This window comes from Pipra filicauda, unplaced genomic scaffold, assembly GCF_003945595.2.
Source record: "Pipra filicauda isolate LSUMZ 115617 unplaced genomic scaffold, ASM394559v2 scaffold90_size2875636_pilon, whole genome shotgun sequence".
Classification (NCBI taxonomy): domain Eukaryota; kingdom Metazoa; phylum Chordata; class Aves; order Passeriformes; family Pipridae; genus Pipra; species Pipra filicauda.
In genome coordinates this window covers 2,253,354-2,270,652 of record NW_024105098.1, presented here as the reverse complement: position 1 = coordinate 2,270,652, position 17,299 = coordinate 2,253,354, and the positions used below count along the sequence as shown (strand labels likewise).

The 17,299-nt window shown below is 46.0% G+C and overlaps 1 protein-coding gene across 2 annotated transcripts in view; it reads right to left on the bottom strand.

The window, feature by feature from the left end:
- The window catches only part of VPS8 (VPS8 subunit of CORVET complex), a 66,589-nt gene extending 49,397 nt beyond the window's left edge, over positions 1-17,192 (bottom strand). The window contains exons 1-13 of one of the 2 annotated variants that reach the window (XM_027724862.2): positions 17,049-17,192; positions 16,082-16,150; positions 14,267-14,397; positions 12,135-12,228; positions 11,579-11,611; positions 10,258-10,312; positions 7,861-7,866; positions 5,326-5,450; positions 3,675-3,761; positions 2,607-2,674; positions 1,819-1,972; positions 1,660-1,719; positions 743-850 (exon numbers count right to left, since the gene is read on the bottom strand). In XM_027724862.2, the coding sequence (XP_027580663.1) occupies positions 743-850; positions 1,660-1,719; positions 1,819-1,972; positions 2,607-2,674; positions 3,675-3,761; positions 5,326-5,450; positions 7,861-7,866; positions 10,258-10,312; positions 11,579-11,611; positions 12,135-12,228; positions 14,267-14,397; positions 16,082-16,150; positions 17,049-17,156 (1,098 nt within the window). In that variant the 5' untranslated portion in view covers positions 17,157-17,192. The remainder of the gene's footprint in view (positions 1-742; positions 851-1,659; positions 1,720-1,818; positions 1,973-2,606; positions 2,675-3,674; positions 3,762-5,325; positions 5,451-7,860; positions 7,867-10,257; positions 10,313-11,578; positions 11,612-12,134; positions 12,229-14,266; positions 14,398-16,081; positions 16,151-17,048) is intronic. The other variant, XM_027724863.2, reaches the window with a different exon arrangement.
- Between the last annotated feature and the right edge of the window lie 107 nt (positions 17,193-17,299).

Below are 17,299 nucleotides of genomic sequence, written 5' to 3'. Positions count from 1 at the left end.
TCCTTCAGTTCAGCCTCTCAGTTCTCCACAAGACTCCAGGAGTCTGGAGCTCCCCCCAGAGAAGCATCTCAGCAAGACAGGCTTAAACATATCCTTTTCTTTCTGCCCAGTTTTACCAGGACAGAAGGTAGAGGAGAAGGAGGATCAATCCAGACAATACAATGTTCGGATGCTTGAGCAAAGCTTAAGTTCCAAGATGACAGCAGAGTTGGGAAACAAACTTAGCACTCCAAAGCCAAAATGCCAGATTTTCTGAAGCCTAGGTACTGCTCTCATACTGGAAGCAGGCATGAAACCATCTTCAAGAACCATATCTGCATGTGTAACTGCTGCAGACCTAACCAGGATGAGCAGCATCCCCTTAAGTCACACACCAACAGGATCTGGAAGCTCTTTTCTTAGTGGTTTATACAATTTTTTTGCAGACTCAAGTTTTAAAGCAAAAAATAGAATGGTGTCTCAAATTCATGTGCCCTCCCTGAAAACAACCCACACTCTACCTCCAGTAGAAATCAGCTGCAAATCAATACTTCTGGAACAGATAAATCTCACACCTCTGGGTTCTCAGGGAAGGGCACCACTGCTTGCTGAGGAGCAGTGAGCACCAGGCTGGTTTTGCCAAGCTGCAGCCATGCCCAGCATGCTCAGAGATCACCCTGTCACTGAGACACAGGCTGTGTCAGCTGAACACGTCAGTGAGACGGGACTATCTGAGCAGCAGCACAAAACACCCCAGGCTCACCAGCAGGAAGTGCACGACGTCTCCTCGACAGAAGGCCAGCATGGGGTTCACAGAGCTCTGCACAGCCACAAAGTGCCAGGCCAGGAGAGGGACACTCGAGGGGTCCATCTGTCACACAACAAGCACAGCAAGTATTTAGGGCAGGCCAGGCACACCCTCAGCTCCAGGACACGTGTGGCTCATCAGCTGCTTCTCACTGACTGCACCACGTACACACACGGGCTGCAAAGCAAATTCAATTCCTGGCCTGGTGGCAGCTGAGCAGCAGCTCGTGCCCCTTGGTGCAGCCCCACGTTTAGTGGACACCCAGTCACAACCCCCCAGTGTCCTCTCTGCCCAGTGAACATCCAATCTCACAGGGATGGATGCACTACAAGGAGCTGCAGCTTGCTTGCAGCCTTGTCTCCATTCTCCCACCCTAACATATCCCTCACCTGCCCCCTGCTGTTTTTCCAAGAGGAACTATACCAGCAAGTAGTGAAAGTGAATAATCAAGAGTTCAGAAGCCTGACTAGTGCTCTAATTCCACCCAGCTTCGGTCCCTTTAATTAAGGGGTCTGTTGTATGGTTCCTCTGTAAAACAGCAGCCCCAGTCCAGGGTGACTGTACCCCCAGTCAGCTGAACGTCCCACTGCACCAGGCTGCAGCAGGGAAGACAAGCAGCTGAGGGGCTCCTTCCTACTTATCTGTGAAATTCAGCATCTTCCCAGAGGTACAGCTGGAAGCAGCCTTCTCAGCCCCTCTCTGCCCACAACCTGCCCACATCAGACCATTGGTTATCACTGCAATCCCACAGTGCAGTTGGCAGTGCTGACAAGGGAGTGACACCAAACACCTGGCTCTCATCTCACCTCCTGCACTCCAGACTCTGTTTGTAGCCATAACCCAAAAAGCACCTGTTTGGCTTCATTACTCACCCGACCGTAGGGAAAGGTCATCCACACCTTCAGAGATGGCTTCAGGCCAATAACCAGTATCTTCAAGGAAAACAAGACAAAATGAAACGTCTGAGCATAGAGCAGAGAACTTCTCCTCTGTGATTTCTCACACCAAGCCTCCTGCAAGCAGCACGTTACCTTTGTGAGGGAGGCCATGGCCAGCAGGGAGTACTGGGTGATAGGATGGTCTCTCAGATCAACTTTTGCATGTAAAGGCTCAATACAGCAAACTTCCCCTTTGGAGCCACTGAAGAGACACCGAGATTCACAGGTCCTCACTCCCATAACCCTTCTGCAAGGAAGAGAGATCAGCTCAGGGGCCAGTTATCAAGTAGAGATCAGCCCAACAATCTCATGATGTCTCAGGAGTGATCCTTCATAAATATGCAGTTTAGAAAGCCCTTTGCACAGTGCCAGGGATCACTTGTAACATGTCACTGGGAGCAGTCCCACACAGCTGCTCAGATACAGACAAGAACTCCTTAAGATCTTATCCAACACTAACATTTTGGAAACTGCTGGACACGATCAGACTCCCTTGATTGTCAATCCTTCCTCCTTGTCCCTCCTCCTCTTGAAGAGGTCAAGAAGAAAATGAGTGGTTACTGCAGGGTAGTTCTCACTACTGAGCCAAGGAAAACCAAGAGGCAGCACTTCCATGAGGTGCACAAGAGCCCACAAGGAATGCTAAGATCCTGGACAATCCACTGACTCCTTCACAACTAAGGCTTTTACTCACCTATTGCAGTGCCAGACAGCACCTTGCTTCAGCTGAGAAACTACACTGCAGCCCTAGACTGCACCTTCAGCATTCACACAGCAGCTTTATTGATTCCAATGGGGTTTTTTCTGCTTAGGTTTTAGAGACTATGGGCCAGAATTGGTTCCCTGTACTTTCTATGGGTACCTCAGAGTTGTTGTCTTACTTAAAGGACAGTTCAAACACGGAGCCTCCGCTGTCGTTGCAAATCGCAAGTGTCGGGTCATCTGTAAACTGAGCAGATGAGCAGATTAAAAGTGGCCCTAAGAAACAAACTGCCAAAAAACTGATGTAAAAATATACGCCATGGCAGTATGAACAGCACACAGAAGTACAAGCATTGCACCTACAGAAAGACACCTTTAACATCCAGAGTTGAGACAATTACTGGCTTTTTTATGATGTGCAAGAGAAGCAAGGTTTGTGTTTCCCCTTCACGCCTCAGCAAGCCCTGCTGACAGATTTTGGTACCAAGGCCCCACTATTTTCTGCTGCAGCTCAGACCTACAGCTGATCAAAATCTGTGCTACCACTAGAACAGCTCATAGCCTCGAGCCCATGGGCTGGGGCCAGAGCTGCTGAATGGGCTGCAGTCACAGAGAGATCCAAATCAGAAACATCCAGAACTACTAATGATAGCAAATGATTAAGACAATAGAGGATCACAGCCACAAATCTCGGGGTCTTTGCAACCCAAGATCTAGCAGCACAAGCACCTAAGGCCACATAAAGCCAGGCATAACATCAGGTATGATTTTCTGTGTGTGGCAATAATGCTACGATGAACAAGAAGCTAGAGATGATTTCTTTCTCAACCCAAACATTCCCAACAAGCTATTTGAAAAACTGCTGATAGAAGCAACTTTCTACAGCTCAGACTCTTTTTAAGTTTAAAGTTGGCAAGTCTGTATCCAGGTCAAAACACTCCAAGTTTTAGAGAAATGTGTTCCAGCAACTAATTCTTCATACATTTTGGCGTCAGAGAGAGGAGTCACAACAGACAACAACTGTTGTTTGTTGCAGTACAACTCACAGCCAGTACTGTTATGTCAACTCTCTAAATACTCAGTTTCATTTTTAAACAGAATTCCTGCTCTTTTTCTCCTCTCTGCATGCCATTGCCACACAGCTCCTGGGTTCTGCTCTTGTCAGTAAATGTAAAGTACTGCACAAGGAAAGCCACCACACCCGATGAGCGACGATGGGGTGAGAGGAGCACCTGCAGTGCTTTTACCTTGATGTGCAGAATGGCTGTTCCTGGGGGGTGAGCATCTGTGATGGAGCGCAGCAGCTTCCCACTGGCCAGGTCCCACATGGTGATCTGCAAGCAGACTGTGCTCAGTACACTGGTACTCTCAAGGGTTCTCTCCACCACCTTGTGCATTACAGTACCTCGATAAATTCCCATATAGCCACGATCACCCCAGGTTAGTAGGGTTTTCATAGCAAAGGAGAGCAACCTGAAATCTGTTCCTCCCCTGTTTTTCCAAGGATTTTACTTATCTGCTTATAGCAGACAACTTCACAACTCTGAGTCATGTCCTTTTGGCCAGCTGCCCCCCTGCCCCATCTCATTCATATCACAGCCTGACACCACCAGTAAAGAATGCAGGATAACTCTGCTGCCACACACCACTGTTCCAAGGGGTTCAATGCATTTCTCTCTCCCAGAATCACTGAACAGGTGAAAAATCTCTGCTAACACCCATCAGCAAAACTCCAGCATGTCCATGGCTACCATGAACCTTGTTCCTCCTCTGCTCCTGTGCTTGCCCAGAGTGGCAGGTCAGGCAGGAGGATGGAGCTTGGCTTCTGCTTGATATTCAATCCAAGCAATATCTCACCCAAGAAGCAGCAGGTCCCAAGCTACTCACTGCATAGCTGAAGAGTGTTTAGCCCAGAAGAGCTGAGATTACAATCTGAATCAAGTGTTTTATGGGAAACAGGACTTTCTGTGATTCTATACATCACCTATCCACACTTCTAGAACTGCTGCTCCAAAATAATTTATCCAAGTATGATTTAAAACTGGCTGCTGTCCCACATGGATTGAATCTCTACTTCCATGTGGTCTGGAGCAGGCTGGCATTTAGTCCTCCAACAGGCACTGGGGTGTGTTTGATCTACAATGAAGGGGAAAACCAAAGGAGCAAAAGGAAATTAATCTAAAAGGCATAACAAAGTAGCCTTTTTTGTATTCCTTTGAATTTTACCAAGTTAATGTATATCCATTTTTGTTTAGTTTGTCTTGTAACTTCTGTCCAGGAATTGTTTTCTCTCCTTTGGTTCTGAGAAGGGCAGAAAACTACAACAACAGGCTCAAACCCTTTTTTCCCCTGCATTCCAAATCAATGCTACTTCAGTCATACCACACAAGATATTAGTCATTTCATGAAATAAAATCAAATGAAGTTTCACAAAATGAAATGAAATCAAAATTTCTCAAAGTGAAATGAAATTTAACAAAAAGAAATGAAAAGGTGATAATTCCTTTTATTTCATGAAATGAACTTTGGGGCTACATACGAGTTTCAAGAATTTCAAGTCATCACCACAGTAAAAACCAAGCACAGGCCTTACAAAGTGACCCAGAAAGGCTGAGCAGGTTGTCTTGGTGAGCCACTGCACATTTCAGTTTATCAGGGGCAGGAATTATGTCACAATTAAATCCTTTCACTAAACTCTGCATTAGTCACTTCCTCCCCAGAAACCAGCCCCAAACACTCCGAGTTGGCTCCCTGGATGCAGGGATTGGCTGCCAAAAAAGGCTTTGGGCAGATGACACCACGTGTAACTGCTTCTGAGCACTGAACCAACCAACACACAGCTACACATTGATGCCTGGAACTCCAGAGAGTCTCCAGCTCATCCCCTGGGAATATTACCTGTCCCTTGGCAAAGCCACACAGGAGCCTGGAACAGTCGTTGTTGATGCTGAGGGCAGAGATGGCCCCATACTGGGCCCCCACAGCAGTGCTGCCCAGGCACAGCCTCAGGGCCTGGTTCTGATCTAGGGCACAACAACCAGCAAGAAATTAAGGGAAGAGCAGTGACTCAAATTAACATCATGCCATTATTTACAGGTACAATTCACTTGGGGTACATTAACAACTCGCAGACTTACAATTAAGTTCTTAAAAAAAGAGTTCACGAGGTGAAAGCACGTGTTAGTACAGAGAGAATGGGACACTGGCTCGCAGGGAAATACAAAAATGATTTTTAAGAGTACAAACCAGGCACAGGGAGTATAGAAATGCAGAGGCATTACATAATGAAGAAGAAACTACTGGTAAAATCAAAGCAGTATCTAGCATTCCTTTTACTACTCTGCTTTGAAGCATTGAAGATGACAGAAAATTAATTCTATCTTCTGAGTCTTGTATCTCCATATTTGAACATCAACTGCAAAACCCCAACATAGGCTTAACTCTATGTCATAATTTTATTATTATTTTGTCATGTTAGTCCCTGGTTTTGTTAATAAAGGCCAGAAGCTGGAGGGAAAAGGAACTTGCTCTCCAAGGGGCACAGTTAAGATGGTCAAGGAACAAAGATGCTTTGTGAAGATTGTTGGAAATACATCAGAAACACCACAGTAACACTGTGGGCAGGAGTCACCTAGAGCAAGGAAGGGAAAGGAAAGGATCCAGGGAAACAGAGCTGAGCACTAGAAAGCCCCTGGAAGGTCTGCCCAAGGCACAGGAAACGTTCCTCCAGGCTTGAGCACTGCTAGAGATGTGCTAGATGTGAAACAGAGCACGTATCCTGCATTTCCTCCCCAAAAGGATGGATCCATCAGGCAGCAAACACAGACTGAGGGCTGAGCACACAGTGGAGTCAGCTCAAATTCCACCTGTATGAAGAGGCATTAGTGGGAGAAATGAATATGAGCAAGAAAAGCTGCTGACCCCATGGATTACCCTAAAGCACTGTCCAGGGCGAGCAGAAAACATCCTTGGCCACACCACCAGAAAGCACCTTGACATCCCTGTGATCCCTGACAGCACAGATCAGAACAGGTCACAGAAGAAGATAACTCATGGAAGATTTCCATGGAAGTTCAGACAACACAGAGCTACAGCTGGTAAACAAGTTTCCCAGAGAAATATTCTCCAGATGGTGTCAAGATCCAATTCCTGTTCCAGAGGTCTGGAAATACAGTCCAGAAAAATACCACCTGCTAACCATAAAAATATGTTTGAAAGCAAGGGGAATGCTCCAGCTCTTCATATGAAAAGTAAATGGCATTCTGTACCTTCCACTGCAGCCCAAGCCCATCAGTGAGTCAAGACCTGTTTCCTCTAAGGCATGAAAAAGGAGAATCTTCCACAGCTTTCTCCATAAAGGCTTTATATACATCTTTATATGTATCCCCACAGGAACTTTCCAAAGCCCTTTTCTTTTCCCTTCCCCCCCAATGTTAATTCCAAACAAACATCCCAAAATGAACTGATCTGTATGACCAGTGCCAGTCCTTGTTCTTGTTTCCAGCCAGTCAAAAGATGACATACAAGGAGGAGCCATTAGATCAGATTTTCTTTTAAAAAACAACTATAATGTGGATGAAATTGCTTCCAAAGCAAAGCAAGATCAGAGAATCAATGAGGTCCTATTAATCAGCTGGCAAAGTAATAAAAATAGATAAAAACAAAAGGTTATAGAAGGTGATCTGATGATTTTCCAGACCTACATTATCAGCTTGGAATTAAGGCACATTTAGGATTAAACATAAAAAGCTTTTCCCAGATGCTTGAAACAAAGGTGGCTATCAATTGTCCAAAGATGGGTTTAATTTTTCAATTTACAAAAGGCAGTTAGTTCTTCATCTGAAAGTTCTCTGGCAGCAACTGTGTTGCTCTCAGTCTGAGGTCAAAGTGAGATGGCCCTTAGACACAGCTCTGCAAATACAGAATCAAACCAAGTTTGTGAATGTGAAACAAGTCACTTCCCAGAGCAGAGGAATGAGCAGAGCACTCCAGAAGCTGATACTGCTCAGATCACCAGGCTGCCACCAAGATCTTTCCCTTAAGCCCTGATTTTCCTGAGTTTGAATTGGTTTCCTGCAGAATTACTCCAATGTCACGAATCCTCTCAGGCACGGTGCCAGAACTGCTCTGGATGGAGGTGAGCTCGTGGAAGAGGCTTTGTCCTGCCCCAAAACAACACCCTCACAAAGAGCTGTGGAGCTGCTGCCCTAGGGCAGGATAACAAACACCTTTACCTGTTCCTGCCTGGGGGATTTGGGAGGGTGCAATGCACATGCATCCCATTAGCAATTCCCAGAGTGGCCAGCAGCATCATCCACTATTCCTGCACTGCCTTCTGCTGAGCTGGCACCTGGAATGCCAGCACAGACAACATGCAAACTGGGAACACGGGAGCTGGGCATGCAGGGCACGTGCACAGGGCAGTTACTGTACCTTTTCCTGTTCATCCACACAGAAAGGGCCACAAGAGGGAAGAAAAAGCCAGAAATCAACATAAAAGAAAGGAGTGAAGTAACAAACAGCACATATGTGACCATCTCCAAAGACAGAGAGCCTTCAGAGTTTGCTGAGTGTTTCCTCTGGTTAACATTTCACCTTCTGATTTATTCAAGAAGTGATGCTGTGATAGTGGTTTAAATACAAGCACTTTAAAAAGTGAGTTCATAAATTTGAACTCCATTTTGTACTGAAGAGTAAAAAAAGAAAAAAAAAACAGAAATCTGAGAGGAAATAAAACTGGTAATGTAACAGTAATATCATTGGTAACACTGCTTTCAACCAGTTACCACCAGCCAGCAAATCAACTCCCCACGAATTTAAAAACACATCTAAGGGTAATCATCCCAAAATTTAGTTTTAATGCTGCCATACCTCAGAGACTCAGGACACCCACCATAAGTTTTACAACCAACAGAGAAAAAAAAAATACAAATCAATAGTGGTACCACACAAATCAAAACAAAGTTTAGCCATACAGAAATTTTTCTGTCTGGAACATCAAGTCTTTATGAAAAACAACACACTTCAGTGAATTGTGTTTAAGAGCTGGTTTTTGAGTAGGGTAAAACCTCCCAGCTCTTCCAGAAAAATGGATAAAGAGTATTTGTGTGCTCCAGACATCCCTTCCTACCAGCACTTCTGCAACACATGAGAGTATGACAAAGAACAGGCAATTAATCCAACTCTAATCCACTAAAAAATGTTTCTCAAAGATCAGATGCACAAACTGAGAGATGTCCTGTGATAATTTCTCAAGAGCCAACAGAAGCTTTCAAAGAACCAGAATGAAAGTTTCCCAAGTCTTCCTCAGAAAGGACAGAGCAGACAAGTCAAGAATACAAGTGGACTCAGGAGAGACAAACAAAATAGCTAAAGTCAAATACATGAAAGAAAAAACAAAGGGTTACAAATTTTCCTAGTGACACAACCATTCAGAGTTCTGTTCAACCACAAAATGCACCTATGTTTTTGCAGACAGAAAAAGCTCTTATATTCCCATTGTAAATATAAACCCTGCACACAGTTTACAAGCCTTCAGTAGTGAATCTCACCCTAATTAACACATCTGGTAGAAACACGTTCTCCTAAAAAATGTACAGATACTGATCAGCCTACAGACAAACTGCTGCTTTAAATTGCAGAAGAAACTCAAGCCAGAATGTAAGAATGACTCTTTGCATGCTTATATAGAGTCCTAGAGTCCCTTCTGCAATGTAAAATGCTAAGAATTATCTATTATGACACTTGCAGAGAACAGTTTCTTATTTAAAAGCTTCCTGACTTCCTCATGTCAGCACACAGAGAGCAAAATCAGAGTAACAGTGTGTTCCACAGGAGTGATCCTGGAGAGCTCCACACACTAGAGCAACCTTTAAAAAACTAAAAAAAATCCAAAACCCCACAAAGGTTTAGTGCTAAAAACTCCGTAAGGTCCTGTGTTACCTGCAGCAGATAAGAAGTTACTTATATTCAGATTAAGCACAACCTGTAACTGTTTCACTACTGAATTAAGCAAAGGGCATCAAACAGTTTAATGTGTAAATACCCAGGGAGGTGAGTCTTGCACTATCACAGTCTTTCCCACCCCTCTCTTGTACCCCATCCCCCAGAATTCTGCATTTGAATAATTTCATCCAGCTTTGAAAAAAAAGTATAGAAGATACTGAGATTTCTGAAATGGTTAAGAAGTTGGTGCTGCACAGATAAAAGGCACAAAACCCAGTGTTTATGGGAGCAGATCAGGAGCTGTTCTGGCCCAGCTGGTGACCTGGATAAACAGAGGCACAGGCTCAGAAACCTTTTGAATGAAGTTCTGTGATAAAAGACTAAAAGCATGAAGGGACACAGAGGTGGGTGATGGTGCAGGGAAGGAGACACCCCTGACACCAGCCATGGTCAGAGGCCCCACTTCCCAAGGAACACAATTCCCCTGATGCTGACAGCTATTACATCACAGAGCAGAAGGTTAATACTTTGAGGTGATACTGGTGTGCACACTGCTGTGGTTTCTTCCACATGAAAACAGAGTATTTTCCATTTAAACCCAGAAAAGGCTCTTTAGAGAAGTGCTACAGAACTAAATTTCTGAGTATCAATGTGCCAATCCCCACCAAAGCAGAAGGAACATGTGAATAAGGACAACTAAGATATTACTTGTGCTTTATTTCTTTGCTGAAAGAAAATCACATTTAGCACAAACTCAGAAGTACATTCCTCAGAAGGAATCCAGCCTGCAGTTCTAAATCAGGCTGGGGTTTTCTTGCTTGTGTTTGCAATTTTTTTTAAGATCACTGAAACGCAAAAAACCTCCAAACTTTATTTTTAACTTACCAAATATCAGGGCTAAGCCATGGGAAGTCCCCACTGCTATCAGATTTGATGCTGCCTGGAAGAGTCACACAGATAGATTGAAGGCAGAAGAAATCATTCACAGATCCACCATTTACCAAGCAAAGTTTGCCAAAAGGGGAAGATTTCAAAGGTTGTATAAATAACTTCTTTAATTTATAAGTGACAAGCAATTCCTACATGAAGCCAGATAAGCACTACATGTGAAAGAGCATCACACAGATTTTCTCAAGATCAGAGGGCTGCCTTTCCCTCTGCTGTTTGACACTCAAATGCTCTGAGTGGGACCCACAGCGAAATTTCTTCTCTCTAAAGTCAGTCTCATTCTTTTGGTGTAGTTTCTGAATATAAATACTCGGGATTTTTTTCTAATTCAGCTGCTACATCCACATGTGAACTCTTCTACAACCCTCTGCAGTGCTGGTCCCCTGAAGAGACAGCCCACAGCAGGCCCAGAGATTCCACAGGGAATTAAACACAGCTCCAAGATCCTATTGCACTTGCAAACCTGCACCCAATTCACTAAAACCTAATAGAAATCACATAATGCTGTAGATGTATTAATGTTGTTCTACTTTATTTATTAACGAGTCTAAGTCAGGCTAAAAAAATTCCAGTGCTTTGATATCTGGATGTGTAAGCATTGGTTTTTATTCTATGTGCAGAGTCACAGCTTCCAACTCTGCTGTGCAGCCTTTTTAAACAAAAAATATAATTTCTCATGGACTGATGCTACTACAGTCAAAGTGACCAAGCACATCTTTAGTTTCTTTGTAACACATTAGAACTCATTTCACAAAGACAGAACAAACACTTGCTGCATTTCACCTCCTTAAAACATTTCTCATTTACCTACAGGCAGCTTCGCTTCTGACATAGTTTAATTAACATGCTTGACTTCGAATTGCTAAGCAGGAATATCCTTTTTTTTTTGTGAAAAATTTGTATTTTAAGGACATATTTCAGACACATGAGAGACACAGGGATGCTGACCCATCACGTGGAGCACTTTTAAGTTTCTATAAGAAATTGTGAGGAGTCAAAGCAATAACTGGCAAAGAAATACCCAGGGGAAATCCAGTGTGCCCAGCAGAGGAGGACAGGCTGAGTGCTCTGCTCAGGAGCCCTGGTGAGGAGATAAAAAAGGGGAGTGCTGGGCACTCCCCCCAGGAAAACAGAGCTTTCATGCTCCTCCTCCCATCCCTCCTGTTTGAAATTCATTATCAGGAGTCTTAAATTACTGCTTTAACAAACTGGCATGAAAACCAAGTACAGAGTCCTTGAAAAGTGTGGGAGTACTTACAATTGCAGTGGGCAAGCCAGCATCCACCTTGTCCTGGGGAAACAGGAGAAGCCACGAGTGAGGGAGGCACAACCCCCAGCTCTGTGCACATCTCTAATTATTACAAATTATTACACGGAGCAAAATCAACACGAGCTGCATTCTCATGGTCCCACCAGGGACCACTGGCCAGAAACACCCAGAGGGATGACAAAGTGCCCAGAAATGGAGAGGAAGCAGCATTTCCTGTAATTCCATAAGGAAGTTTCGTGTGTACTGTGCCTGCTGCAGGCACTGAGCAGACCTGCCAATGGAACATTTGCCAGCAGGTTTAATGACACCCAGCAACACAAATCAGTGCTCAAGAGCACCTCCCACATTGCTGCTGCACTGAGTCAGCTCATCCCTTGCTCACTGCTGCCTGGGACTACCAGTTAGTACTTTATGGACCAAGCAGGGACTGCTATGGACCACCCAGAACTAATAGCAGGGAGGAGGGAGGAGATCACACACACCCCTACACACCAAAAGAGTTTCAAGTTTTAACTCATGGATGTGACCAGAAGGCAACACTTACTGCTGCAGACACTATTTGGGCAGAAATTCCTTTCAGGAGTGAGAGCCGGATCACTGATCCATGGAGTGAGAGAGAATCTGGGAGTTTTTTCTTCCTAAGGAAAAAAGAAATAAATTGAAGGCATCCACAAGAGTTTGGAGCTTTGCCTAGGCCACAAGTAAAGCAGCAGGTAAATTCTGCATGCACCTGTAACTCACACAGTTTCCATTCTTATTCTTGGGGGCCCAGAATGAGATGACACATGGGATTATGAGCAAAGCCTGCTCTGCCTGCACAGTCTGACTCTAACTCACCTCCCAGAGAAAAGTAAGTAGTTCTTCAAACAAATGCTCAGTTTCAAGCAAACCTCAGAATTTATTAATAAAGCCTGAAAGCAACACTTGAGCTCTTTAACAAGTCTTTCAGTGAGCCAGGAAGTTTTAGTCTGTAAGCAAAACTAAACAATTTAGTCTGTAAGCAAATCTAAGCAAAACTAAACAATTGGAAGAGGTTCATCAGCAGAACACAGAGCCCCAGGAAAACTGGGTGTATGCTTAAATAATAACCTTCAATTAAAACACCTGATACAAAAGCTTAAGTGCTTCTGTTTATGGACAAAACATCTTTTAAAACTAACTCATGTGCAGGAACAGTTATTTCTGAAGAGCACTGGTGCACTCCAGCAACCACAGCAGAGGGAAAATCTCCAGGAAAGTTGCAATTTTGTTGCCATGCTCACCACCAGAAAGCCAAATTCCCAAAACTAAGCCGGAAACTCCCGATTCTTATCTCTCCAGAGGTGCACAAATAAGGAGCTCACACATAGAATGAAGAAATATGTTGTTAATAACTTATATTATGGCTAAAGACCTATAACCATGGCAACCAGCCTCACTCAAAATAACAGGAACACTTCCAGGTTTTTCTGCCTACTCTGTACTGGAAATGTTTAAGCCACTACAGGTAAGATTTCTCTCAGTACAAGGCATCTTCTTCGAAAAAAGAAGGGACAGTGAATCCATACACCACCATATGCCAACAGAAACCACCAGATTCAGACTGTTTATATCCTGTGCAACTGCTCATGCAATAACCACAGCTTCCCACAGCACACCAGGCAGCCATGGGAGTGGCTCAGGCCATCCCTGGAGTAATTAACAGGTCAGCAGTACTGGAGCTAATTACCACATTTTAGATGTCAGCATCAGCAGTCCACTCAAAGGAGTGACAGCATTTGCCTTGCACAAATAACCACCAGCTGCTGGCACACTCTGGAGGTCAAACACAGCTCTGAAAGATTTTCTTTAAAGTCATCACGGTTCAGCACTACAAAGATTTCATTAAAACTCAGAGAAACTGAAATATTCTGTCTCCCATAAAATTTGGGCACTTATTGCTCGATGTCCTAGTTAGAACAGCTGGGACCAGTTCACCACTGGATGGGTGTAACCCAAAACTGTGTGTTCTATAGCCTTCCATGCCATTGCCCAGAAACTGTTATCAACAGACCATTTACACCCTCTGCCCGGAGCAGCCCTGACTCCTCGGGCTATGAACTGGGTGTTAAGAGGCCTGTGAGAGAGGAGGATGCTCCTGTCCTCACACCCAGTGTGGAACCCCCCGCCCTGAGGGAGGTACACTGGGCATTCCTGCCTGAACTGGAGGATATATAATCTTGGAGTCTTGGGACTTTTTTAACCACTCGTGGGATCCAGAGGAAGACTGCAGATCACCACTCTTGACCAGACTGCACCAGCACTCTCACCAACAGGTTTTTTCCCTCTCCTTTTCCTTTGGACTCGGGGGGCCCAACGAACACCATTCTGTTCATGCCCCAGGGTGCTGGGTCATACATTTGGGTTTTGTGGGTTAAAACCAACTGTTTGCCTGTATAATCGTATTTATTGTATTATTTTATTAAACTGTTATTCTGACTTATAATCTCTCCTTTGAGCTGAGTTCATTTCCCCTGCCGGTTTCCCTTTAAACCAGCACACTCAAACAGGCCAGCCCTCAGCGCAGCAACAAATCCCACCTTTGCCTACGTGACCCTGGAGGAGTAACAGTGTTCTGCCAGAAAAAAGGAGGATTTGTTTTTAAGGGCTCTAAGCAGCACCCCCAGGGTGCAGCTGGCAGGGCTGGGGCTGCAGTACCTCTTGAGGTGCGAGCGGTCCCCGCTGTCGGAGCTGGCCACGGACGACGTGTCGTAGGAGTGCGCGTCCGTGTTGTCCACGTTCAGCAGAAAGGGATCCTCCAAAACGAAAGACTCCTCTTCATCATCGGTCTGAGGGGACAGAATCACCACAGCTTGCTAAGTGTTCAAAGCACACAGCACCACAACCGAAACGTCGGCAAAACAGCACCAGTTCAGCTAAAAAATAAAAAAAAAAATGAAGGAAAGGACAAGACAGTCTCATACGTAAAACCAGGAATTATTTCCTACTTTACTGGACTGATCCTGTGGAAGAACCAGTTTCCAGAGTTCACAATAATCACAGGAGTGGGCTGGAGAGAAAATCGTTCGACTAAATCTTCCTTCCCCAGATAATATCTACTCCATCAAAACTTAAACTGACCTTTAACTGAGCTGTTCCCAAGTCTCCCAATAGCCAAGAGAAGGCCTAGAATTATCATCATCTACTCCAGCACTTCACCAGGTGGCCCTAAGAGCCCAGCAGTCCCTCCAGCTGCTTTGAGAGTTGATTTTGCTCTGCTCTGTGCTCTTCTGCTGGCAATCTTTCTCCTTTCAGTCTTAACCCAGAATTTTTTAATACAGTGTTTTTCAAACAGCCATTTTTCCTGATGTTTTCTAAATGTGGTGCAGTTCGTGTTCTCTCCTCACAGAGCCAGAGAGAGCAAACACAACAGCCTAGCTGATGCCAGAGGAGCAGAGAGCAGAGCCCTGTGCCCATTGCACATCCCCTCTTCCACTGCAACTCTGCCTTTTTGGCTCAGACAGGTTGTTCTCCAGTAAAATCCTTCTCAAAAGGTGCTTTACCAGTCATTTCCATCCCATGTGTAACTGAGATCAATAGCACTGGAGTAAGACTTTGCATTTGTTTGCACTGAACTACGCTTTTCTCATGATTACCTCTCGGGGTTTAAGACTTGCATTCTGCTCCTCTGACACAGCTGTCACTGCATCTCCTTTGGTATCACCCAAATTTACTCAGTTCCCTCCACCTCTGTCACCCAAGGCACCAGCAGAAACAGGACACACCTCTGTACACTACCCCTACTACTCCTCTCATTCTTGGTCTGGATCTGTTTGGGGCACCTTACACCTGTATTTTTAATGCAGCTTTTTAAAAGAACTATGAGCCCTCCCAGGCTCCTTCTCCCTTTAGGGGAAAAGGAAATCCAGCCACCAATTTCCTCATTTTGTTAAAAAGCTTGTTTTCTTTGAGTTAATCTTTACTTTCAGGCCGTTTTTCCTTTTGAGGGCTCATACACAGCTACTGTAAAAAAATACACTGAGTTAGATACAAGTGAGACAAAGTCAGCTCTCCCCTGCAAGGTACTACAAGTCACATCAGGTGCTGAGACAGTTCATTGCTCCTGCCAGAGGACTAAATATCTAGTTCTCACCTCCTCTCACAACTTAAGAACTACCCAGAAACTCTGCAATTACTTTTAGCTAAAAACATCTGTTTGATGCCCCGACCTTTAACAGACTGTATAGGCTTCAGGTGACTGTCCAGATCCACAGGTGAACGTACTTAGACTTAATAGAAACTTTTTATGTGTTGCAGCTGTGGATACTTTAATTGAAAAAAAAAAAACACCAAAAAACAAAACCAAAATTCTATGTCACACCCGATAAAGCAATTACTCAACTGAGCACTTCACCAGCTATCAATACCGGGACATCATGAAGTTATACAGTTTTATTTTCCCGGGAAAACACAGGAGGAAGGGAGCCAAAGGAGCCTGTGCTGCCTGCCCTTCCCTGCCCGACAGACACTCACCTCATTCAGGATGCTCTCCAGCGTGGGGGGGGTATCAACCTGAGGGATGTCGAATTCTTTGTCATCAATCTGTACAGCAGAAACCACAGACTGAGTTTAGCTTGCCTACTCCACCTTCCAGAGTTTATTTTAACTAAACAATATTTAAAAGCAGCCACACACAGACACTCCTGCCAACACGCCCCTGCCCAGAGAGGCCGGTGAGAGCTGAGGGCTCACAGTTTCACCTGGTTGAATGGGGTATTTCCTCCTTGGAGGCCGTGTGAGACTTACTTCCAGGAGCAGTTATAGAGCACTTTTGATGTTCTGAGAATAAAGACGCTATTGCACTATCAGGTGCTTTGCAGCAAGAGAGGAGTTAAATGACTGACGATGCACCTGCTACACCAGGCACCCACCACGTACAGCTCGGGGGTTTGCTGTTTGCTTAGTCCAGGCAAAGAATGTGAACTTGATGTGACTGGGACAGAGCCCATGGCAGGGTGCTGGAACGGGCAAAGAGCAGCCTGGGCCCACCTGCCTGCCGAGCCCCCCTCGGGGCTGTGTGAGGGACCCCTGAACCCCCCTCTGGTCTGTGTGAGGGGACTGGACCCGACCCGACCCCCCCTCGGGGCTGTGCGAGGGGACCGGACCCGACCCAGCCCTCCCTCGGGGCTGTGTGAGGGGACCGGACCCGACCCAGCCCTCCCTCGGGGCTGTGCGAGGGACCCCCCGACCCTCCCTCACACCCGTCTGAGGGAGCCCCCCGCCGACCCTCCGTCCCGGCTGTGTGAGGGGACCGGACCGGACCCCTCTCTCCTGGCTGTGTGAGGGGAGGGGACCGGACCGGACCCCTCTCTCCCGGCTGTGTGAGGGGACCGGACCGGACGCTCCCTCCCTGAGCGGCCCCGGGGCCCTGCGGGAGCGCCCGGGCCGGAGCAGCCCCCCCGGCCCGGCCGTGCCGCCTGGGCGGCGGTTCGCGCCTCACCAGCTCGCTGCGGGAGTCCAGCTCACGGTCGAGCTCGGCCACGCTGAGCCGGTGCACGGGCGGTTCCGTGGGCAGCTCGGGCTCCGCTCCGTCCGGGGCAGCGGCCATGGCCGGGCCGGCACCGCCGGGACTCGAACCCGTGGTCACAGCGTCCGCCCCGCGCAGCCGCAGCGCCGAGAGACCGCCCCCGCGCCCGCCTTAAAGGGGCCGCGCGGCACCGGGGACGGGGGGCACGGGGGGAACACGGGGGG